Here is a 25915-nt window from a genome sequence, read left to right as displayed (position 1 = left end):
TATGCAAAACCTCCCTCAAATATTTCCCTGATGTGTGAACGAATAATCAATGTTTGTGTTCTCTACAGAGCTAGAAAACAAATATTTCTTTGATTATATCTATATTTGCCTTTTATTTTAGAAAAAAAGTCCTATCCTCAAAAATCATATTAAAATACTTCATTTTCTCCTGGTAACTCTACAATGAAACTGATTTTATGCTGAAAGTTTTTTGAGGGGCTCACGGCATTACTCCTATATAGTATGCTCATCTTGTGAACCACGTCACAGAGTTGACAGGATGCAGTGCGATTCATGTAAACAAAGTTTCCACATACTGCAAAAGTAAAGAAAAACAAAACACTTACCTTGCCAATAGATTGAAGAATTTCAACTAATGATAGAGAAGCTGAACATACCACAGCATTGTTATTGCTCATATTAAGGCAAAAGAGGAAGTGATGGGAGATGTATGGATCCCACCAAAAAGAGAAAAAAGTGTCTCCGCCTCCCTCCCCCAGTCACTATAATAAAACAAAGGAATGTTACTGACCCCTGGGTTTTATTACCCTCTACTCCACTTCATTAACTTCCATATCCACAGATGAGGAAACTTGAAAGTACGGTGACATCACAACCTATGTTTTGTTTTTTGACATGTTAATGGAGAAAGAGAGGCAGGGCTCACATAACACCAGAACCAGGGGACATCCACTAAAATTTAGTGTTGGGAGAGTTAGAACAGACAAAAGAAAATATTTCTTTACTCAGCGTGTGGTTGGTCTGTGGAACTCCTTGCCACAGGATGTGGTGATGGCGTCTGGCCTGGATGCCTTTAAAAGGGGATTGGACAATTTTCTGGAGGAAAAATCCATTACGGGTTACAAGCCATGATGTGCATGTACAACCTCCTGATTTTAGAAATGGGCTATGTCAGAATGCCAGATGCAAGGGAGGGCACCAGGATGAGGTCTCTTTGTGCTCCCTGGGGCATTTGGTGGGCCACTGTGAGATACAGGAAGCTGGACTAGATGGGCCTATGGCCTGACCCAGTGGGGCTGTTCTTATGTTCTTAGGCCTGCTGCTTTGGTGGCAGAAATGTGTTCCCCATAACCTCTAGATTTCCCCTTCTTAGGAAGTGAGAAAAAGACTCCTTAAGCTGATGGTGAAACCACATGGCATCAGAACTCCTGAATGTAGAATAACAAGTAGATGTGGAATGCACCTGCAACAACATCCCAGGGCATATGAGTTGCGGATAGTGTAAGAAAAATTGAACGAAGGGCACAAACCTAACCAACTTTCCAGCAGCGAGGTAAGGGCAATGCAACTCTAAGGTAAGGGAACAAACATTGCCTTACCTTGAAGAGGCCTTCGTGACTACCCCACAACTGCAGGATCCAGCACATGCCCCACTGGTACAGCTATGCCAGTGCTGGAAAGTTGGTTAGGACTGTGCCCAAAATGTCACAAAATCCTGTCCTTATGTACAGCTACTATGTATTTTAAGTTAAAGCAGATTTTGTACAATAGAGAAAATTAAGAATCACAAACCTAAAGATGTTAAATTATTTGAATAGTAATGACCTGCAACCAGGTATTTGTATAGTAATTTGGAATTAATACTTTCTTCCTCTCCTCCCCACCAATTTTGCCTATGGGGACAAGCCCTTGTTCTCTCTGTGCTTGTGAAATCTTACTCTACTGCCTATCCCTCCCATTTCTTTGGCTCCTCTTTCTCCCACCTGCTTAACTTGTCCATCAATCCTTCACATTCATGTTCCCTCATCCCACTTTGCCCTAATGTCTTTCAGACCCTTTGAGTTCTATGTTCCTTCTTCCCAGAATATTTGCATTTCCAGTCCATAGTCTCACTGATACTTCTGGGTCACTTAAGTGGCTCTTGATTATCAATATGTGATTTGAAGTTAAGTAATTAAAGATGCAACTTTGATGATCGCCGACAGCCAGTTTCAAATTCTTACATATAAACATATGGTCATTGATAGATGTAGAATCTGCTCCTGATTAACTGTAGGTATATTGAAAAATGCCCTGACATTCCAACCTGAAAACTTCAAATGGAAGTAAATTCCATTAATTCTGATCATATTTGAATACTTTTTTGTGACAATATACAGAAACGTCTCTAGGTTACACCGCACAGTTTATGGCAACAATCCCAGGTTTCTAAGCAAATGTATTCTTGCCAGGAGCTGCAACCAATCTTGTCTCTCAGGGGAGCTATCTTTAACACAGAATCATAGAGTTGGAATGGTCTCCAAGGTCATCTAGTCCAACCCCTGCTGGAAGTCAGAACATCCTCTCTACTACATCACCAAAAGCATCAGGTCAAGCCTCTACCTGATGATTTCTAGCAAGGAAGAATTCATCATTTCCCTTGGTAATCAATTCCACGGTTGAACAGTTCTCACTGTTAAGAATTTCTACCTGATAATATTCCAGGACCAAAGTGAGCAAATGAATGATTTTACTAACATATTTAGGCATCAAGTCATAATGAACTATTAAAGAGAAATTTCTTTGGTTTATGAACAGGTCAATGCAGTTCATTTACTGTCAAAATAACCTTATCAGAACCAATACTTGTAATGACACTTGTAATGTCACTGTGGTGCCAATGGGTCTCCTTGCCTCATGTCAAGTTGCCCGGCTCAGGAGATGGTTCAGGATTCATTGGCAGACTCTGCCGCCATCTGTACCCCCTCCTGGGCCTGATCCTCCCTTTCCTTTGCTCTTCTCCACCCACTTCCCGCCTCTCCCACCCCAAAATACTCACTGCTGGCTGGTGCTAAAAGACTGTCATTCATCAGTCCATGTGACACTGAGTCTTAATGCTGGCACTCCTTCCTCCCCTGGTGCCATAAGTGTGCTTTATGGCATGTTTACGACAGTTAGAGCTGCCAGTACGCAGGTACCGCCAGCACTATGGGCTTCAGGATTGAGCCCTTAGTGCCCTTGGACCAGTCATCACATTTCATTCTAACTTAACATGTATGCTATAAAATTATGGGGGTATGCGTCATATGCAGAACCTTAAGTTTCATGGACAAAGGGTCAGTTAACATTACATGAACTTTTTTTATGAAAAAAATTTGGCTTTGTTTAGATGGCAAATGCTATTCAGCTAATGTTCTGAAGCGAATACCAAAAACAAAAAGAAAAAAGGGAAAAAAAACTCACCTTGTCACTGTTCTCCATCTGAGAATCAAAAGTGTTACCTCCATTGCCCAAAAGAAGTATCCCAGATTTGTCCTGGTAAAGAATATTCTCTTCTATATGCACATTAGGCTGAAGGAAAGTCAATTCATTTTGCCTAGATTCTGAGGATAAACAAACTTGGTAGGAATAAGGTAACGTCCCCTCTTCAAAATTTGGTGGGAATATGGCACTGGTGGTTTTCAAATGTGGAAGTGGCCCAAAGCAATGAAGGAATTTGGGATTCCCTGACTGCCGAAGTTTCATCATAATGACAAGGATCACAGTCAAGAGAAACAAAAACGAAATCAAAGCCAAAGCCAACACCAAGTAAAATTGTAGATCAGACTGATAATCTGAGCCACTGGATTGGTTTTCCATTTCTGGAAGAGCTTCCTGGAAGTTCTCAGCAATCACAAGGTTCAGAGTTACAGAAGCAGAGAAGGACGGGTGGCCATTATCCTTCACCAAAATAACTAACTTTTGTTTCAAAGCATCTCTCTCCAAAATGATCCGTGATGTTCTAATCTCCCCAGTGTGGGCTCCAATGGTGAAAAGTCCTGGCTCAGTGGCCTGGAGCAGATGGTAGGAGAGCCAGGCATTGTGTCCAGAGTCAGTATCTACTGCCACCACCTTGGTTACCAGGTAACCTGAATCAGCTGATGGAGGTACCATCTCAAACAAAGTTGTGCCTTCAGCTTCTTGTGAAGGGTACAGAACATGAGGCGCATTGTCATTCAAATCTAAAATGAATACCTTCACTGTGACATTACTACTGAAACGGGGAGAACCACCATCTTGGACCTTCACATGCAGTTGAAACCTTCTGTACTGTTCATAGTCAAAGGAGCGCTGGGCAAAGATTGTGCCAGTCTCCGAGTTAATAGAGATATACGAAGAGATAGGGAGCTCCTCAAGGTTGCTGTTGAGGATGGAGTAACTGAGTTTTGCATTTTGACCCAGATCTGGGTCTGAGGCTTTGACACTGAAAATGGAGGTTCCTGATGGATTGTTCTCAGGCACATAGGCAGTATAGGAGGATTTCTCAAAGGTAGGGGCATTGTCATTGATATCAGAGATCTGCACAGAGATGGTTTTGTGTGTAGAGAGAGAAGGGGTGCCTTTGTCTGTTGCTGTGATTGTAATATTATAGCCAGGCATGTTTTCTCTGTCTAGAAGACTAACTGTCAGAAGCTTAAAAAAATTGTCAGCTGAAGATACCATTTTGAAAGGCAAATGTTCTTGCAGATCACAAGAGACTTCTCCATTGATTCCAGAATCCTTATCAAGGACTTTAATCAGGGCTATTACTGTCCCTGATGGAGTGTCTTCAGGAATCAAGTTCAATATAGAAGCAAATACAATTTCTGGAGCATTGTCATTCTGGTCAATAATTTCTATCTCTACCTTACACTGTGCTACTAGTCCACCCCCATCTTTTGCCTGTATTATCATTACATAGTCTCTGTTCTCTTCGAAATCTAACATTTCCTTAATTGTCACGGCCCCATTTCTGGGATTCAATCTGAATATCTGGTGAGCAGTTTCCGGCATGCTGGCAAAACTATAGGTGATCTCGGCATTTGTACCTTCATCCTTGTCAGAAGCTTCAACTTGCAGCACAGAAGTTCCTTTGGGTGTGTTCTCCTTCAGGCTTACCTTGTAGATCTCCTGAGTGAAAACTGGTGGATTGTCATTAGTATCAGTGATATTAATCCAGATCTGAGCAGTTCCAGTTTTTATTGGTTCTCCCCCATCCACAGCTGTAAGGACCAAGTGGAGAGTATCTTCTTTTTCCCTGTCCAGTGGTTTTTGCAACACTACATCTGCATATTTGCCCCCATCTTTGTTTTCTTTTACTTCTAAGACAAAATAGGGATTAGGACTCAAGTGGTAATTCTGGAGAGAATTAATTCCAACATCTATGTCCTCGGCATTTCCAAGAGTGAATCGGGTGCCTGATAAGCTAGATTCACTGACTTCAAGCTTAATGCTCTCTTTAAAAAAACGTGGTGCGTTATCATTAACGTCCTCAATAGAAATGTGTATGTGGAAAACATTCAAAGGGTTTTGAACCAATGCTTCTAATTTCAAAATACAACTTGGCGATTTGCCACACAGCCTCTCTCTGTCTATGCGGTCATTTACATACAAGTTGCCATTTTGTTCATTCAGAGTGAAATGCTGCTTTTCCAAAGAGATGCCCAACTTGCGTTTTGACAGTCCTTTAACATCCAGCCCCAAATCTTTGGCAAGATTTCCCACTAGGGAGCCTTTCTCCATCTCCTCAGGAATCGAATACCTGACCTGCTCTGACAGAGTCTGACTGAACAAAGACAACAGTAAGCATTGAAACAGTACTTGCCGTTTGACTCCCAGACCATCCTCTCTGCTTTTGATCTCCATCCTGCTTCCTGGTGATTTTGTTTTTTCACTTTCTTCTATGTTTGATTTTGCAGATTATCTTCTGTTTGGGTACTATGTAGGAACAGAGTCAGCCTTGCTTACCGAGTGAGAGAAATAACTGCGTGTGAGTGATCAGAAGTCAGTCTGAGGCAAAGAAGTACTAAGCTGAGGGAGGCACAAAGAAATCTACAGATCTAGCAATGTTGATGCAGTGTTGGCCAACAGCGGCACTCTGAGGTTAAGTTGGAGAACTGCAGAATAAAATACTGAGGGGAAAAATCATTTTCCTCTCCAAAACATCAGTGTTTTGTTCAACTTCTATTGCACCTCAACTCTTGTAAGAGGTGAAGAATCCACAGCTATGCATACAGCCCCCCAACAATGATAAAACTGAGTGTTTAACATGCAATCATTTCATATTTTTGGAAATCAATATCCTTTCCAAGATAGCTATCCAGATATTGGCTTCATTCAACAAAAAATCTCGGAGGTTATCCACTGAGCACACGAAGCAACCTTGGGCTTCATCAGTCTATCAATCCTGCTAGCCTACAATTCTCTGATTGGCAGCAACTCTCCCTGCTCTCAGGTAAAAGATTTTCCCAGCTCTGCTACCTGACAGTCTTTTAGCTGCATATGGTCCTTTTGCAGTAGCCCTTCCACAGAGCTATGCTCCCCTCCCTATTTGGTCTCTTTTTCTGTATAGCATAAGCCTGAAATATTTCTGTTCCTTTTGACTAAATGGTGTACAGGAAAAATACATGTTATACATTCATAGTTCAAACACAATTATCTAAACCGCAAGCTGCTGATGATTTAAATTGATCTTCCAAAAAACCAATGAGGGAGAGTCTACCTCATTTTGAGGCAGACTGTTCCATAACTGAAATATTCTCACTATAGGAAGTTCTTCCTCACCTTTAATCAAAAGTTCCCTTGCTGTAACTTAAATACATTTGTCCTGGTCCTACTTCCAGAGCAATCAACAAGTCCAATCCATCTTCCTCATAACAGCCCCCCAGATATTTATAGTGACCTCATCTCTTCAGTCTCTTCTCCACACTAAAAATGCCCAACTCCTTCAATCTGTCCTCGAAGAATGTGGTCTCCAGCCCTCTCACCAACTTAGTCACCCTCCCTTGGACCTGCTCCAGTTTGTCAGTATCCCTCTTAAACTATGGTGCCCAGAACTGGAAATAATATTCCAGGTGATGTCTGACTAAAGCAGAACACAATGGTACCATTATTTGTTATGATCTAGACCAGTGGTTCTATCACTTTTAGCAGTGGGACCTCCTTTTTAGAATGAGAATATGTCAGGGCCCACCGGAAGTGATGTCATGATCGGAAGTGACATCATCAAGCAGGAAATTTTTTTTAACAATCCTAGGCTGCAATCCTACCTAGGATTAAGTCCCATTGACTATCATTGTTAAAAGAATATACACAGTAGCTTGTTAAAAGTGCAGGTCTGTAACATTTCCCCAAATGCAGTCATGTACCAAGTCAAATATATTAAAAAAAAAATATTGAAATGAGTGGGGACCCACCTGAAATTGGCTCACAACCCACCTAGTGGGTCCCGACCCACAGTTTGAGAAACACTGATCTAGACTGGTGGATCTCAAACTTGTTAGCACTGGGACCCACTTTTTAGAATGATTATCTGTCGGGACCCAGCAGAAGTGATGTCATTAACCAGGAAGTGATGTCATGGCCATAAGTGACACTATCAAAGGAAAATGTTTAACTCCCTTCATATGACAAAAACAAAATCAATTAATTAAGTAAATTAAAAGTTTACAGTAAGCATAAGTTAAAAAAATTATTAAAAATAATGAAGAACCCTCCTAACCCTCCCAAGCAGTTGCTGACCTGTTTTTAAAAAAATATCCCAAATGCTGCAATCCTATCCACACTTGCCAGGGAGCAGGCCCCATGACTATCATTGTTAAAAGCATATACATAGTAGTCTGTTTAAAGTACAGATCTTTTAACATTTCCCCAAATGCAGTCACATATCATAGCAGCGTCAGGTCTAATATATTAAAAATAAAATGCACACTGAAATGAATGGGGACCCTGTACTGGCTCTGTACTGGGGAGCCTGTAACTGGCTCAAGACCAACCTAGTGGGTCCCAACTCATAGTCTGAGAAACACTGATCTAGACACTATTTCTTTGTTTATTTGATTTTTATCCCTCTTTTCGCACAGATGGGAACCCAACTTTACTTCTGTTGATTCAGCCTAGAATTTGTCTTCTTTGCTGCTATAGTACACTGCTAAAAGGTCGATCTCTCTCTCTCTCTCTCTCACACACACACACACACACGTGTGTGTGCCTGTGATTGTGAGATCTGATTTTCCCTACTACATGCAGAATTTTACATTTATCCTTGTCGAAGTGAATTTTGGTAATGTCTGTTCAGTTTTCCATCCAATCAAGGTAGTCTTGGATTCTGTTCCAGTCCTCGGGTATTAACTACCCCTCTCAGTTTGCTTTCATCTGCAGATTTGATGAGCATTCACTCTACTCTCTCATCCAAGTCTTTTATAAAGATACTGAATAATACTGGGCCCAAGACAGAGCCCTGATGCACCCTACTCATGATGCCCTGATGCACTTCCCTCCATGTAGATGAGAGCTATTGACAAGCACTCTCTATGGTCCCTCAGCCAGGCATGGATCCACCTGACTGTAGCATCATCTAGCCCAAATCCCACCACCTTGGACACCAGCATGTTGTGGGGAACCTTTTCAAAAGCATTATCAAATTCTGGTACATTATATCCACAGAGTCCTCTCAATCTACCAAGCATGTCAAAGAAGGAGATAGGGCTCAAATGGCAAGACAAGTTCTTCAGAAAACTATACTGGCTGGCTTCCCAGCTATTGACGTCAAGTTGACTGATCCAAAGTTGCCTGTGGAAACTTTTTCCCTTTCTTGAAAATATGGGCCACATTTTCAGCTGCACCAGCAAGGGGAGGAAGGGGAAGGGCCACTAGATACCAAGCCAGTGAACTGCCTGACCACCCAAATAGCTTTGCCCTCCCATATCCTGGTGCTGAACTCTTCCACCAGCCTGCTCCCTGATAAAACATCCACTCCAGCAAGCAGTTTGGGAGAAGGGCAACAAGGTCCAAGTCACCAGGTTTCATGCTGTCCAACTGTCTGATTTAGCAAGAACACTAATGTTTCCAGAGACCTGCCCTGGAGAAAACCAAACTCTCCAGTTCTCCCCCATAATGAAGTGATAGCTTAATTGTATTCTTTCTTTCTTTCTTGTACTATACATGCTACTAGAGTTGAAGCTGAAACCTAGAGCAGGCATCATAGAAGGGATGTCTACCTAAGTTGTATATTTTGCACATATATACATAACTCTGCAACAAGTAGACAACATCACCTACAGGCCCGACACCAAGTTTATAATTCTATTGACAGAGGGTCCATTTATGCTATACCATTAGAGCAACTTAATAGGTTAAAGAGCCACACCATTTTCATTTAGGGGAAAAAAGGCTTGAAAATTGAAAAAAACCATTTCTCTGTCTCTGTTTGAAAATTGCAAGCTGACAGCTGTAATTTGGTTAAAAATGAATCAAAGACAGATTCCTTAGAAGAAATCTTTCCTTATAATGACAGTTTTGGCTTGTTTTGTATTTAAGTATATGAAAATACACCACTATACTTCTTTAAAGGTGCCAAACAGGTTACAGATAGAATAAGGCATTAACAAAGGTTGGCAGAAAGCCCCACAGTGTTTGCTGGGAACGGAAGCAAAGAATGTAAGACAAGATAACACAGGTGGCTCCTTGCAACATCTACGAGGTCTAAGTCTATCTCCAGCCTATGAAAAGTAAAGCCCCATCTATGATGTCAAACCCCAGCCTCAAACAAAGGACCCAAAATGCTATAAAGGGTCTGGATAAGATTGAGGTTAGCACTCAAGCTTTGGACAGGAGTCCCTTGAGACGCCAGTTGCTGGCAATGAAATAAAAGCTTGCAGACTATCACCACTCTTGCCTACTGCTTTTGAACCTTACAACACCTTGCAACTATAACCTTGCAACTATAACACACAACCACAACATAAAGCTTTGTATTTTTGATGTGGTGAGTTAAGATGATACTAAAAGTTTGTGAATAGCGTGGCTATATACCAGCAAAAAAACCCGGTATAAAATGTACTCTTTTAAATGCAGCTACTGATCTTCTTCCAACAGTCCTCCTAAAAGCCTCACTGTAAAATCAAATCCTCCTGGATAATTTTACTGTTGAATAGTTCCTGCTTCTCCCAGCACACTAAGATTGTGGAAAGAAGTTGCAACAGATTTGACAATGACATTAGGAACTAGGGTAAGGGGGGGTGCTTTGTTCACCTCTCAAGTTCTTTCGCTAAGTATCTTCCCCTATATTTTCAACAGACTGACACAACAATCTTAAACCAAAATCAGAGTTTGTGTGTCCCATAAGTCTAAGACAGCACAATAGATATAGAAAATTATTTATGTTCTCCTCAACTAAGATATTCTTCTCAAAGATATTCAGTGTAGTACCAACCTGAGTGCCAACCTGAGAACTAATAAGAGAGACTGTAATAAGAACACCTACATAACATGTGCTATGTAACAATGGGCTGTGATGCTGCATTCCACTTTAAGGTTAAAACTTTCACGTTAACACAACAAAATAAAAGAGAGTGCCAGGTTACCTGATTAAAGGTCTGACTCCCATCACCAATGCTTTCATCAATGGGAATGGGATCCCTTGTCTGCTGATTTGTTAGCACACTGGAAGAATCTGCCTTGGAAAGATTGAACTTGCTTTTCCTAGAATCTGCAGTGAGATAAACCTCATGGCAATAAGACTGAAGAAATGCTCGGACTCCATCAATGCCCACATACTGCGAAACTGGAACACCACTGAAATTTACACTTCCTGAGTCAAACATCTGTGAATTTCTCCAGCTGCGCAACTTGAGGACCAGTAAAGCAAAGAGGAAGATGAAGAACAAGCAGGAGACAAATGCCACAGCTACCACCAGGTAGAAAGTGAGGTCAGACTGAGGATCTACAGGAGTTGAGACGCTGCTCAAGTCTGAGAGAATTTCAGGGATACTGTCAGCCAGCACCACAGTGACAGTGACTGAGGTAGAGAGAGACGGCTGCCCATTGTCTTTCACTAAAACCACCAGGCTTTGCTTGAGGGAGTCTTTCTCCAGAAAGAACCGAGTTGTCCTGATCTCCCCAGTGTGGAGTCCTAAAGTGAAGAGCCCTGGCTCGGTGGCCTTGAGCAGCTGATAAGAAAGCCATCCATTCTGGCCAGAATCTGCATCCACAGCCACCACCTTAGTGACCAGGTAGCCTGGCTCAGAGGAGCGAGGGGCCAGCTCTACCCCAGTGGAGCCATCAGTGGGAGGGGAAGGGTACAAGATTTCTGGAGCATTGTCATTCTGATCCAGGATGAACAAAGTCACTGAGATGTTTGAGCTGAGTGGTGGGGAGCCTCCATCCTGTGCCTTGACCTGGAACCGAATCTCCCGAATCTCTTCATAATCAAATGAGTGCAGGGCATAGACAACACCTGACTCAGAATTAATAGATAGATATGAAGAAACAGGGGAATCAGTCATCTGACTTTCAATGATGGAATAGCTTATGCGGGCATTCTCTTCCCAGTCTGGATCATTTGCATTGAGTGAGAAGATAGAGGCTCCTCTTGGGTTATTTTCCATAAGATATGAGATGTATGTTGATTCTGAAAAGATGGGATAGTTGTCATTTGTGTCTAATATACGCAGCATGAAAATTTGGGTTGTAGAAAGAGGTGGCATTCCATGGTCGGTAACTGTTATGGTGATATTGTAAGATGCTACCTGTTCCCTGTCCAGAACTCGCTCTGTAATGAAGTTGTAGTAATTATTATATGATTTTTTCAGTTGAAAAGGAAGGTTGGCATCAATCGAACAGAAAACCTTCCCATTGTTTCCAGAATCTTGATCTTGTATGTTTAAAATTGCAGTCACCGTCCCTGGTAGTGCATCCTCAGGAATGGAGTTGATATAAGATATTATTTCCACCTGGGGAGCATTGTCATTCACATCTGCAACTTTTATCAGTACTTTGGATCTGTCAGACAACCCTCCTCCATCCTCTGCTTGCACCTCAAACTCATAGAAAGGTGATTCCTCATAATCAAGGTTCCTTGCAAGGGTTATTTCACCTGTGGCAGAATCTAAGAGAAATGTCTGGGAAACAGTTTCCCCCATTTTCTTGAAGGAGTAGTTTATCTCTCCATTGATTCCTTCATCCAGATCAGTGGCCCTTACTATACAGACAGTGGTTCCTTTTGAGATATCTTCTCTGACATTCACTTCATAGACACGCTGGCTGAAAACTGGTGCATTGTCATTTGCATCTAGAACAATGACTTGAAGTTGCACAGTTCCAGACCTGGCTGGATCACCCCCATCAGTAGCTGTAAGGATTAGATCATAAACTGATTGCTCTTCTCTGTCCAGTGATTTTTCCAGCACCAGCTCTGCATGCCTGGCACCATTTTCTCCCATTTGAACATCCAGAGAAAAATGGTTACTGCCTGTGAGTTGGTAGCTCTGCACAGAATTCGTGCTTAGATCTGGATCTCGAGCTTCAGGCAGGGGAAACTTGGATCCAGGTGTAGCAGTCTCACTGATTTTCAATCTCTGATCCCTTGATGCAAAGCGAGGAGCATTATCATTTATATCTTCAATTTCCACTTCAACTGCATAAAGCTTCATTTTATTTTCAACAATAATGTCACAATTTAACAAACACCTCTCCAATCTGCCACAGATCTCCTCTCTGTCTATTCTGCCTGTGGTATATAAATGGCCACTTCCATAATTCCAAGCAAAATACTGAACCCTACCTCCACAACCAACATGGATTTTGCTGTCTGTTGTCCCCTTGATGTCCAGTCCTAGATCCTTTGCAATATTGCCCACCACCGATTCCTTCTGCATTTCTTCAGGAATTGAATAGTGAATCTGCCCAGTAGCCTTCTCCAAAACTGTAATTATCATATAGCAAATAAAACTTCTGCAGGCTGGTTTCTGAAGTTTTTTCATTTCTTTCCTCTTCTCCAGCCAATGGATGGACGTTGTGTATTGCTGTATGTTGCTGAGATTTTCAATGACTGAAAAATTCTCTGCCGCAGAATCTTTGTCTTTGGTTTAATTCCAGATCAGTGGGTAAAACTCTGGCCTCTCTCTGCTTTTTCTTGTATGCAGGCAAGGCAGGGTGGCTGCATCGATCCCTGGATTTCTTTCTACATGGGAGGACAGTGGCACTCAGAGGCTTAACTAAGTATTGCAAGGATTTCTGCCAAAATTCTACGTAGCTTCATGTCTATTATTGGTAGCGACACTTTCTTATACAAACGATATTTGATTTACATCTAAATTATGTCTGGAAAAATTATCTGGGTGTTTGGGTTGTAAGTATTGTCCTGTGAAACTGCTGCACAATTTTTTCACTGTTGTAAATGTGAGTGTTGTGAAGAGCACCACACTGAGAATGGGAGGCACATTTAAAGCACAAATCTCTTTAGTCACACATAACAAAGGAAGTTAAAAGACTTGATGCTCTATGAGGGTCAAACTACATATTACACTAAGCATGCAATTTGGTCCAATGAGATTGTTGTTGGGTTTTAAATAGGGTTCTGGAGACGTTTTGAAACAGAGACCTTAGGACTTGCCCTGCTGTGGTTCTCCTCCTGTCTGTGCCCTTCCATTCTACTTCAAACAGATGTTAAGCTTCCACTGAACATCTATTGAGCACCATGATTATTGGTGGGGGAGACATGCTACAACTATCTTAGATAGATAGATAGATAGATAGATAGATAGATAGATAGATAGATAGATAGATAGATAGATAGATAGATAGATAGATAGATAATGTGAGGAGGACATGATCAGTAGAACCAGAGCAGGGCAAAGTCCAAAAGCCCCCTAATTGCCTGCTGCAGTTTCACTCTGTTTTGCAGTCTCCCCAGCCACTCGACGTTTAAAAAACACAAACCCATCAAACCACAGTATTCATTTTGGGTAACATGATTTGGTCCTAAAGTTCGTGATAGGCGAGAGAAAGTTCAGTACTTATAGGAGCAAGGTAAAAGACCAAAAAAAGTATAGCAACCACATTTAAGAAAAGAAAGTAGCAAAACTAGTGCATTACAGCCTACTCTTGGTTTAGCGCCATCAGAGCCCAATCCTGTACTCAGGGGCATGGGTTTGTGCTGCTGAGCAATGTCGCAAACGTGCCGTAAGGCAAACATAAAGCATGTTTGCGAGCCTCTCCGCCAGGCTCCCGGCATGCTAGCCCAGTGCCGGCCAGTGCTGGGCTAGCGTGGGGCGGTTGCGCAGCCTACACGGCTCAGCGGTCTCATGGACTGCCGAGCCGCAACACAGTAAGCAGGGATGGGGCGAGGAGGAGGCGTGATGTGGAGGCGTGACTGGGGGAGGGAGGGAGGTGGGTCCATGGAGCTCAGCTCCACAGGATCCAAGGTGCTCGTGGAGGGCTCAGTGCCCTACACAAGCGCCTTTACACAAGCACCTTTACCTGTACCTGTGCCTTTCACTGTAAAATAAGTATCCCCATTGTGGCTGCTTACCTTACCTGGGGGAAAGGGACGAAAGTCCCCTTCTCCCGAGGTGCCTCCCACGGTAGCCCAGGGTGCACAGGATCTGGCGGCAGCCGTTCTTGATGCTGCCGAGCCTGGACCCCCGGGCAGCTCAGGATTGGGCTGCCCATTGTTTCACCCACAGCTCTTACAGACATGCTAACATTTACATGGGGCAGAGACTGATTATGTGGACATTTCCCATAGATTAGGCAACCTCCTTCCAGAAACAGAAACCTCTTCAATGGACACAACCTATGTAATTGGCTTCTAGCACATGGCTTGGTCATTCAAACTCTTATCCCCGCTGTGGAGAACTGCTGGTTGAAACCTGGCTACCTCACAGCTGCTCCCATGCAGCTTGGATAAATATGTAAAACATTCATCACATAGAGTAATATTTAAAACCAAAAAAGATTACTTGGGTAACACATAATAGAAATAACCTCAGAAACAATAATAGTATACTAATTTAGTTAAAACTTTGATTTAGAAATGGTAACTGCTAAGTCAGGATAGGATGTTTGTTATTGGAGGTCTTGATAAAGCTACCAAAGCAGCAACAGGTAGATATTGCTACTCTTAGAGCCACATGACATGGGAGCAATGACAGAAAAGACACAATTTTCATAATGAAAACAAAAGCCTACATTACTAGCAACTATATTTTTGAATTGAGGGAAACAACAGAAATCTATCATTTTGACATTGTGGAAACTAGTCAAATTTCTGTGATCATGAAAGCTCAAGGAAAGCAAAATACCTGACCAAAACCAGCAACCTTCTGACTCAAAAATCTTCCAGAACAGAAACATAAATAAGACTGCTATGAAACTCATTAGACACAACAGGCAGATCGAAAATAACTCAAGATTGATAAGAGATTATATATTCAAGACAAAACCTTGGTCATTTAAAGTCATCAGCTCACCTGGACCACGATCAGATCACCATTATTCAAGTTTAAATCATCACCAGAGAGGATAGGGTCCTTTCCATCACAAGTCTCTTCATTGCTCAGAGTATTGGAATAATTTGTCTTGGAAATGTTAAATTGGCTTTTTCTTGAGTCAGTGGTGAGAGAGACCTCATGGCAATATGACTGAAGAAATGCTCGGACACCATCCACACCCACAAACTGTGAAACTGGAACACCAGTGAAATTCACACTTCCTGAGTCATACAGATGTGAATTTCTCCACTTGTGCAACCTGATGGCCAGCAATACCAGGAGGAAGGTGAAGAACAAGCAAGAGACAAAAGCCACAGCTACCACCAGGTAGAAAGTGAGGTCAGACTGGGGATCTACAGGGGCTGAGATGCTGCTCAGGTCTGAGAGGATTTCAGGGATGCTGTCAGCCAGCACCACAGTGACAGTGACTGAGGTGGAGAGAGATGGCTGCCCATTGTCCTTCACTAAAACCACCAGGCTTTGCTTGAGGGCATCCTTCTCCAGAAAGAACCGAGTTGTTCTGATTTCTCCAGTGTGGAGTCCTACAGTGAAGAGCCCTGGCTCGGTGGCCTTGAGCAGCTGATAGGACAGCCAGCCATTCTGGCCAGAATCTGCATCCACTGCCACCACCTTAGTGACCAGGTAGCCTGGCTCAGAGGAACGAGGGGCCAACTCTACCCCAGTGGAGCCATCAGTGGGAGGGGAAGGGTACAGGATTTCTGGAGCATTGTCATTCTGATCCAGGATGAAGAGAGTCACTGAGACATTGGAGCTGAGTGGTGGGGTGCCTCCATCCTGGGCCTTGACGTGGAATCGAACCTCCCGAAACTCTTCATAATCAAAGGAGTTCAAGGCATAAATGGCCCCAGTCTCTGAGTTAATGGAGAGGTAGGAAGAGAGAAGAGAGTGACTCCCTTGGCCTTCAAGGATGGAATAGCTTATGTGGGCATTCTCTTCCCAGTCTGGATCATTTGCTCTCACAGAAAAGATGGAGGCTCCCCTTGGATTATTTTCTATGAGATAAGAGCTGTAGGCTGATTCTGCAAAAAGTGGTGGGTTGTCATTTGTGTCTAAAACCTGGAGTGAAATAATTTTAGAAGTAGATAACGGTGGGGTTCCATTGTCAGTTGCTGTAATGGTGATATTGTAGGTTGCCACTTGCTCCCTGTCAAGCATCCTGTCTGTCGCTAATGTGTAAAAATTGTCAATTGACTTCTTTAGCTGAAAGGGGAGGTTGCTGGGAATGGAGCATTTCACCTCCCCATTGACTCCTGAATCTCTGTCTTGTACATTTAAAATGGCAGTGGCTGTTCCTGTTGGTGAATCCTCAGGGATGGAATTTATTTCAAAGGTTATTGCTAATTCTGGTGCATTGTCATTCAGATCTGTAAGGAAAATGACAACCTTTGATCTGGCACTCAGTCCTCCCCCATCCATCGCTTGCACCTCAAATTCATACAGGGAAGACGCTTCGAAGTCCAGGCTGCCTAGGAGGGTAATTTCTCCTGTTGTGGAGTTTAACAGGAACATTTGAGTGTCCTTTCTTGTTATTTTTTGAAAAGAATATTTTACCTCTCCATTAATGCCTTCATCCAGATCAGTGGCTTGTACTGTAGCTACTATGAACCCTTTTGGCATATTCTCCTTGACATTCACTTCATAGACTGGGTGGTTAAAGACTGGTGCGTTATCATTTGCATCTAGAACAATGATATGTATTTGTACAGTGCCAGACCTCACTGGATCACCCCCATCAGTAGCAGCGAGGATGAGATCATAAACTGCTTGCTCCTCCCTATCCAGAGATTTTTGCAACAAGATCTCAGCTTGTCTGGCACCATTTTCTCTTTTTTGCACATCCAGAGAAAAGTAGCTGCTGCCCATAAGTTGGTAGCTTTGTATAGAATTTATCCCAAGATCTGGATCCTGAGCTTCAGGGAGTGGGAATCGAGATCCAGGTGCGGATGTCTCACTGATTTTCAATTCCCATCCTTTCAGCAGAAAGCTGGGAGCATTATCATTTATATCTATAATTTCCACTTCAACAGCATAAAGCTTTAACTTACTTTCAACAATAACTTGGAACTTTAAGATGCACATTTCTGCCCTTCCACAGATTTCCTCTCTATCTATTACCTCAAAGGTTTGTAAGAAGCCAGTATTGAAATTCAGCTCAAAATACTGCACTGTACCTGTACTGATAACAATGCGGAGTCCGTGATCTGAAAGCTGCTTCCCATCCATTCCCAAATCCTTTGCAATATTCCCCACAAAAGAGCCTTTCTGCAACTCTTCAGGAATGAAATAACGGATCTGCCCATAAACTGTCTCCCAAATGATCACCATTATGAGGCATTGCAGAATTTGCTTCTTGTCACTCCAGAGCTCTTGTCTTTTTTCCATTTTCATGAAGCAAAGGAAAGACTCCCAGGTTAGGCTGAACAGCTTGTATCTTCTCTTTAAGTCTGGGTTTTAAATCAGAAGTTGCATCATTTTGTTCCTTAAATATCCGTTCCAGTCTGATCAACCAACAATTTTGAGTGTGTGTGTGTGTATGGGAGTAGCTGAGATGAGCAGGTGGAATCTCAATGCATTTCAGAGCCAGTGTGGTAAACAGCGACACCCAGAGTCACAAAGAAAAAATGCAGATGATTCATGGTAGAATTGAACTGTGTCTTTCATTATCTATTTTTCTTTTGCATATGTAAAAATTATTTGAGTTGCATCCACAAACCAAAACAATTAAACCTTCAGACATCATCTCTGGGCTACATTATTATTCAGATTACAGTTTTCCCCAGCATAAATAGGACCTTTCAAGCAAGACTTATAGGGTTACATCCTAAATTCTTCCTAAATTCTTCCATTTGCAAATGAAGCTCCATTTGTACAGCATTCCATTGATCTCTCTGCACCCGCTACCCTATCTTAGTTTTTGTTCCTGAGGGTTGTGGGAACCCCAACATTGTGACTGCCCTTCTAGAGTGGTGGTAGTGATGGAGGCCTGCAGAAGGGAAGATTGGCACCTCCTCCCTTTGCATAAACAGACCTTTCACAAATCAGTATAAGATGGTCTTCTGGATCACTCAGGCAAGGCTGTTAACTATTGGTATAGGGACCATATATTGCTAGTTCATAAAGAAATGCCCTGCCTTCTAATGTATTCTAGACACAATTCAAATTGCTAGTTTTGGCATATAAAGATCTATAATATTCAGCTAGATTCAAATGTGCACTTCTAATATCTCTAGAACTTGCTTCCATAATTTAATAAGTAGAACCACAAGATTCTCTATATAAAAGAAAATAGCTTCCAAATATTACAGATCAAACCCATTCTCATGCACAGGAACCCATGAAGAAATTAGAAACAGACCTAAATACCACTCTTTAGGCTATAGTCTCATTTCACTAGATTACACTGGCTTCCCAAGTTACGGATGTCAGAGTTATGGAAGGCTGCATTGGCACATCTTTTGTGCAGGCTGGACATCTCAAGCTACATATTTTTTTTTACTTCTAAACAGATCTCCAGAATTAAACTGGTACATAAGTAGGGGACGTACAGCCACAATCCTGTACAGGATGGCATCAGGATGCACGTCTCTTGTTATCTGGTGTGCTCCCTGGGGCATTTGGTGGGCCGCTGTGAGATACAGGAAGCTGGACTAGATGGGCCTATGGCCTGATCCAATGGGACTGTTCTTATGTTCTTATGTTCTTATCCTAAGCCAGTTTGGGCTGTTGGCTGTAGGGTTTTGTGACACCAGAATGGAACACTCCATTGATGGTCATTTAGGGACAGTTCCCAGTTTGTCACAGGACCCTGCTATGGCCACCAGAGCAGATAAAGCCATGGCAGGAGAGGGGGAGAAGTTGGAGGAATGAGGCCAAGGAATCTGTGGGATGCAGTAGATCCAGTAGATGGTGTGCACCAGATCCTATCCCCTCATTTTGCAGCCTCCCCTTTTGCTTATTGGACTTGCACCAACTAAACAACAGGTTCAAGGAGACCCATTGCAGAGCGGGAGGCTTACGAAGCAGTAACAGGATTTGAATCCCCTTTCCCCTCTGAAGCCTCCCGAACACTATCCCATTCTCATCCTAGTGAATGTAGGATGTTCCTTTTCGGCATGGCAGCACAAGCAAGGGGTAGGGGAACAATATGGTTCTTAGTGGACTTAAATTAACAAAGCAAAGATATCTGCTTCTGAAAACAAGCTAATTGTTTTAGATATATACTCGTATCGTTACTGCATATTTAAGGGAGGCGGTGGATGGCTGGGAGCAGGAGGTGGGGCTGCAACTTGGCAGTTATGCTCAATCCCAACCCCGTTCCCTGAGCACCGCAGAACGGCTTCAAGCCGCTCCGCTCACCTCAAACTTGTGCTAACTCAGGAGGTGGTGCAAGTATGAGGAGACCCATAGGGCTGCAGTGGCTTACTCTGGGGTAGGGGGAAGAGTTTCCCTTTACCTTTGACTGAGGCACTTGCAGCCCTATCTTGCACTGGATACAGTGCAAGCCTCCTGGCTTGCCTGTTCCAGCACAAGTTAGGATTGCGCTGTAAACATTATTGATGACACAGGGCTTGTCAGACTTGCACCAGCGATTTAGCCGGCACAGATCCAAGTAGCCCGATTGCACAGGCTGGGGCTCGATATGGGGTAAGGAAAGAAATGTTCCCTTATCCTGAGGAGACAAATGTTCCTGTACCCTTAAGAGACCTCCAGCCTGCTCCTTCCAGCGCTGGATACATTGTGGGCCATATGGCCTCGGTGTGCCAGCGCTACTTAGGATTGGGCGGTTATTCCATTTTACTGTTTCTCCCAACCTTTTCCTTCTGGTGGAGGCATTTAGGGTGATTTTGGGGTGAAATGGGAATGACTTTGGAATGAATTAGATTTTTTCCATTGAAAGTGATGTAATAATTGTATCTTTTATCCAGATTTCCACTCTAAGGAATGGATTTGGTATATATAAAAAAAGGTGTATAACAAATATGCAGTATCAACATGATGGAATTGATCAAAATTGCTTGAATAATAATACAATGGAGTTCATATTAGCTAACATTAATAATAACATTAATGATGATGATAATAATAAACAACACAATCTCAATTTACTCTATAGTCAAGAAATATTAACTTACAGTTTTAGTATCCTCCTGTTCAGCATTTAAATGACTACTGCCATTCAACAGCAAGGAGATATCAGATTGGCCATTGGAAAGAATATGATCTGCTATTTGGATATTAGGCTGCAGGAAAGTCAACTCGTTTCTCCTAGATTCAGAGGATAAACAAACTTGGTAGGAATAAGGCAAAGTCCCATCTTCATAATTGGGCGGGAATATGGCACCAGCCTTGGAATGAGGATCAGGAATGAAGCACTGAAGGAAAGTGGGGTTCCTGGACTTCCGAAAATTCATCATAATGGTCAGGATCACCGTCACAAGAAACAGAAAGGACACCACGGACAAAGCCAATACCAAATAAAACTGCAGATCAGACTGATGTTCTGGGTCACTTGGTTGGGTGTCCATTTCTGGAAGGGCCTCCTGGAAGTTCTCAGCAAACACCAGGTTCAGAATCACAGTGGCTGAGAGAGGAGGGTTCCCATTGTCCTTCACCAGGACAACCAGCCTCTGCTTCACAGCATCTCTCTCGAGAAATGCTCTTCCTGTTTTGATCTCTCCTGTGTGGGACCCAATAATGAAGAGCGAGGGCTCTGTGGCCTGCAGGAGATGGAAGGAGAGCCAGGCATTGTGTCCAGAGTCAGCGTCCACCGCCACCACTTTGGTCACCAGATAACCTGACTCTGCTGACCGAGGCACCATCTCAAACAAAGAGGAACCCTCACTTCCTTGGGAAGGGTACAGGATCTGGGGAGTATTATCGTTCTTATCCAAAATACACACCCTCACTGTCGTATTGCTGCTGAGGGGTGGGGAGCCTCCATCTTGTGCCTTCACTTGAATCTGAAACTCCCTGAACTGCTCATAGTTGAAGGAGCGCTGCGCATAGATGATGCCAGTCTCAGAGTGAATGGAGACAAAGGAGGAGAGAGGCAAGTCCTCGATGTTGCTGTTGAGGATGGAGTAACTGATCCTTGCATTGCGATCAAGATCTGGGTCAGAGGCCTTTAAGTGGAAAATAGAAGCTCCGGATGGGTTGTTCTCTGGAACATAGGCAGTATAGGAGGATTGTTCAAAGGCTGGGGTGTTGTCATTGATATCTGAGATCTGTAGTGAGATGGTTTTGTGAGTGGAGAGAGGAGGGTTGCCTTTGTCTGTGGCTGTGATGGTAATGTTATATTTTGGAGTCCTTTCTCTGTCCAGGGGGCTGACTGTGAGGATCTTGAAGTAATTATCTGAGGAAGATACAATCTGGAAAGGGACAAGATCTTGAAGATAACAAGTGACTTCCCCGTTGTCCCCAGAATCTCTGTCCTGAACTTTGACCAGAGCAATTACAGTTCCAGGTGCAACACCTTCAGGAATTGGACTGGACACTGAAGTCAGCATCACTTCAGGAGTATTGTCATTCTCATCAAGAACCTCAATCTTCACCTTGCAATGTGTCACCAATCCTCCTCCATCACTTGCCTGGATTATCATCTCATAACTGTTTCTGTCCTCAAAATCAACACTCTCCATGAGAGTAATTGTTCCTTCTTTGGGATCCAGGTTGAATTTCTGCTGTGCACTTTCTGGGACATTGCTGAAAGTATAAGTGATCTCTGCATTTGATCCTTCATCACTATCAGATGCTTTAACACGAAGCACAAATGTTCCTCTTGTTGCACTTTCTTTCAGACTTACTTTGTAGGTCGCCTGAGAGAAGATTGGTGGGTTGTCATTTGTATCAGTAACATTAACCTGTATTTTTACCATCCCAGTTTTAATTGGATCACCTCCATCCAAAGCTGTAAGAACCAAATGAAGTGTGTGTTCTTTCTCCCGATCTAATTGTTCTTTCAATATTAATTCTGCATATTTCCTACCCTCTTGACTGTCTTGAATATCTAATTTAAAAAATGGATTCGGGCTCAGTTGGTAATTCTGGAGGGAATTGATTCCAATGTCATCATCTTCAGCATTCCCAAGGGAAAATTGAGCTCCTGGAAGACTTGATTCACTCACTTTGAGTTGAATATTTTCTTTCTGGAAATAAGGAGCATTATCATTGATATCTTGGATTAAAATATTTATGTGGAAAATGTTCAGAGGGTTATGGGCCAGAGCTTCCAATTTCAGGACACAAGTGGATGATTTTCCACAAATCTTTTCCCGGTCTATCCTCTCATTCACATAGAGGTTGCCATTTTCTTCATTCAGAGTAAAATACTGCTTTTCTGAGGAGATAGCAAGCCTTCGCTTTGACAGCTCTCTGACATCCAGCCCCAAATCTTTAGCAAGATTTCCCACAAAGGAGCCCTTTTCTGTCTCCTCCAGAAGTGAATACTGAACTTGCTGAGCGGCCATCTCACAGAATAAAGATAGGAACATTAACATAAAGAGTACTTGCCTCAAGATGATTTTCCTGATTCTCTCCCTGTGCCTTGCTTCCATGGCTCTTATTGCCTGCATTCCTCTTAATTCCAAGTACAGTAGGTTATTGTAATCTGGTCACAACGTAGTCCTAGGATCGGCTTTTAAAATAAAGCTGTCTGTTGCATCTCCTTTCCGGCTGGATTGAGTGTAGCAGAGGGATATTGCTGCCTGAGACTCAAACACCAATTTAGTGCTGCTGCCATGTTGTCCAACAGCGACACTCTGAGGCCACACAAAGATCTGTTCTGGCTTATAGTGTTGCTTAGAATTCTAAAGTATTTTACTCCCAGAACTGGATTGTTAATCAAAATTTAAAGTTGTTCCATTTTTTTTCCAGATGTATCTCAGTGCTGTTTGCTGAGTAGACCCCAGATACTCACTTTTCTTGTTCCACACAGTGTTTTTTTTTAAATAACCTACTGCATGGTCTGCTGTTCACAATGGTTCCAGGATGTGCATTTCTTTCTGCTATGTGATGTGTTTATTAGAGTTTGAAATAAACATTAAATGTATCACAATACGAGGGGGGGAAGGCTGAAATTTGTATGTGTGCCAGAAGTCCAGCTTGTGATAAAAGTTGACCAATGCAATGATATGTATTTTCAACCAATACATTGTCAAAGCACCTAAGGAATAATATTTTATTAGCTAATTTGATAATAGAGGTGAAATACTATGATATGAGATTTGGGGGGTGAAAAAGACTATGGACTAATAGCCTATTTCCTACAATGGAAGGAAGGTCTGGTAATAGATACATTTAGGGCGCAATCCTAACCCCTTATGTCAGTGCTTTCCAGCGCTGACATAAGGGCAATGCAGCTCTGAGGTAAGAGAACAAACATTCCCTTACTTTGAGGAGGCTTCCGTGAATGACACCCAACTGCGGGATGCAGCACATGTTCCATTGACACCGCTATGCCAGTGCCAGAAAGCACTGACATAAGGGGTTAGGATTGCGCCCTAAGTTATATACACAAATGCACTGATTTCTATTTTGCATTCATAACATTCATATTCCCTTATTAGTGAATGAGAGGTTTAATTTTTGGTATTAAAGAAAAAGCCAGAAAAATTGTAATTCAGTTGAACACATGTTGTTAGATCACCACTACAAATGTTGTGTTTTGCCTTATTAAGAGGTGAGTCCAAAAGGCTTCAGGATGAGACATGCCATGTGAGGAACACAATATAATAATTTCACATTTACAACAGAGGGCTATATGAATAGTTGGGCCTATATGAACTTTCCAGGAGTCCTAAACTTAGATAGACTAGTAACTAAAAATGATTGTTATAGAAGTTATTTCAATTTTTCTGCCTGGGGCCTGTCCAATGAGTGGTAAGCAATGAATAGTGAAATTATTAGGAGTCTGGTGTGTACTACTATTCTCACATATCCTACCAAAGAGAATATGAAAGTACTTGGGTTTGAAAAATCAGAAGTGCATCTGTTTGCAAAGTTGTATTTTAATGATGCTTTAGTATGATGGCTCAGTAACGACCTGTCAAGGACTAATATATTTTTACTGTGGGAGGGGGGAAGACACAAATAAGTAATATTTATTCTTTACTATTTCTCAGTGGTGGGGAAGGAAGACAGAGTGGCAACTTCAAAAACATATCCAACTATCACAACTAAATGATTTTATTTATGAGCAAAATCTCTTTGTTCCCTTAAAAACAACACAATCGCTTTGGGAGTTCTGGAAAATTTTGAGCAGATTTTTTGAGACAATTTTTTCAAAAAGCAGTGGGAGATGTATCGTTCTCCTGCCATATCCCAAGAGAAAAGAAAACCCTTACCATTGAAGAAAACCCTTATCACTGAAGGGGGGAGGAGGACAGCAGTAACATGTAGAGAGCCCAATCCTATGCATGTCTATTCAGATGTAAGTCCCATTATAGTCAATGGAGGTTAATCCCAGGGAAGTGTGGATAGGATTGCAGCCAGAGATAGCAGAGGCTTCTTTCTGTCCTCTCTTTAACCATAAGTGCTGCAAGAAAGCATGGAATCTCTACATTTAGGCCTGAGGAGAGGGGGGCAGAGACGGCAAAATATCCCAGGGCCCAGGCTTCCAGGGGGGCCAGGCCATGATAAAGCAGACCATGCAGTAGATTGTGAGCCCTTTTGGGACAGGGAGCCATTAGTTATTTGATTTTTCTCTGTAAACCGCTTTGTGGACTTTTAGTTGAAAAGCGGTAGATAAATACTAATACTAATAATAATATAGTACAAAACAAATTTCTTACAAAATAAATTTGAGTACCTCAATCTCAGCCTATCCAGGGCTGTGTTTCCACTACAGCTTTAACCCACTTTTAATGTACTTCTGTTACCCCAATGCATTTAGGAAGTGGGGGAGGCCATTTAGGCATCTTGCCTCAGGCCAATGCTGGCTCTCAGCGGCCCTGAAAGTATTCCAATTCAATTTCATTTCCTTTATCTCCTAAATTGAATTCTGCTCCCCATAAGAAAATGATATTCCTGTCTATGCTCTGAAGTATTTGTGGAAAGCTCAACTTTTTCTTCTTTCTTTACCTCAGCTTTCAGGATGGAACCCATCACCACATTTATTAGAAGGATAGTTGCTTCAGACAGGACTGGAAGTTCTCCTTGTAGCCAGATTTCTAAGAGTCACGGCTTGGCAATTCTAAAGATATCTTTCCTGGCTGGGTTTGAAAGACGTATGAGTCTGGGGGCATGAATCCTGTTTATATGTACATTACTTGTATATTAAGATTTTTTTGTACATTAAGACTTTTTTCCTTTGACCGTTCTACATTTGTGAGTTCAATTCTGCCCTCCTGACCCTCCCAAATGAGAAGTGGTGTACACACCAGTTCATGTTGCCCTCAGACCTACAGCACATTTACCATGTTCAACTATGTGGAGGAAGCAGGTGCTCACTTACACACCTTAAGGGAGGTGTGACACAGGTGTTTCACACAGAAGCCCTGATGTAGTGTCAGCCTATCCATGAGGTCAACTGAAGCAGTTGCCTCAGGCAGCCGATTGGTGGGGAGTGCATAGCTCTGTCCACCTACTTGTCTCCACTGTTCCTTCCTCTCCTTACACTCCCTGGATTGGAAAGGGAAGAGGGGGACAGAGGGGAAGAGGAAATGTGG

General features: G+C 42.4%; 5 protein-coding genes across 6 annotated transcripts in view; all 5 read right to left on the bottom strand.

Moving 5' to 3' along the window:
* The window catches only part of LOC136647360 (protocadherin gamma-C3-like), a 270585-nt gene that overhangs the window by 227335 nt on the left and 17335 nt on the right, over positions 1-25915 (bottom strand). Inside the window, exon 1 of one of the 2 annotated variants that reach the window (XM_066622850.1) lies at positions 3184-3216. The exons of the other annotated variant lie outside the window; for it this stretch is intronic. Within the exon in view, the coding sequence (XP_066478947.1) occupies positions 3184-3201 (18 nt within the window). The 5' untranslated portion in view covers positions 3202-3216. Of the gene's footprint in view, positions 1-3183; positions 3217-25915 lie in introns of those variants that run through there. 2 annotated transcript variants of the gene reach the window in all.
* On the bottom strand, positions 3220-5604 carry LOC136647413 (protocadherin gamma-B4-like; the record flags this gene model as incomplete). The annotated part of the gene is made up of 1 exon (XM_066622939.1): positions 3220-5604. A coding segment is annotated over exon 1 (2385 nt), but the record flags the coding sequence as incomplete, so codon positions are not given.
* LOC136647412 (protocadherin gamma-A5-like) lies at positions 10233-12674 on the bottom strand. Its single transcript, XM_066622938.1, has one exon. It carries the CDS (start codon positions 12672-12674, stop codon positions 10233-10235), a length of 2442 nt encoding a protein of 813 aa, XP_066479035.1.
* Positions 15201-17633, bottom strand: LOC136647409 (protocadherin gamma-A6-like). Its single transcript, XM_066622927.1, has one exon. The coding sequence runs from the start codon at positions 17631-17633 to the stop codon at positions 15201-15203; it is 2433 nt and encodes an 810-aa protein (XP_066479024.1).
* Positions 20375-22747, bottom strand: LOC136647407 (protocadherin gamma-B2-like). Its single transcript, XM_066622925.1, has one exon. It carries the CDS (start codon positions 22745-22747, stop codon positions 20375-20377), a length of 2373 nt encoding a protein of 790 aa, XP_066479022.1.

Source organism: Tiliqua scincoides, chromosome 4, assembly GCF_035046505.1.
Source record: "Tiliqua scincoides isolate rTilSci1 chromosome 4, rTilSci1.hap2, whole genome shotgun sequence".
NCBI lineage: Eukaryota > Metazoa > Chordata > Lepidosauria > Squamata > Scincidae > Tiliqua > Tiliqua scincoides.
This window is presented reverse-complemented; position numbering and strand designations above follow the sequence as displayed.

Bases quoted from the DNA above. Each gene is read 5' to 3' on its own strand.
- LOC136647412 (XM_066622938.1), bottom strand. From the start codon at position 12,674: ATGATAATTACAGTTTTGGAGAAGGCTACTGGGCAGATTCACTATTCA.
- LOC136647409 (XM_066622927.1), bottom strand. From the start codon at position 17,633: ATGGAAAAAAGACAAGAGCTCTGGAGTGACAAGAAGCAAATTCTGCAA.
- LOC136647407 (XM_066622925.1), bottom strand. From the start codon at position 22,747: ATGTTAATGTTCCTATCTTTATTCTGTGAGATGGCCGCTCAGCAAGTT.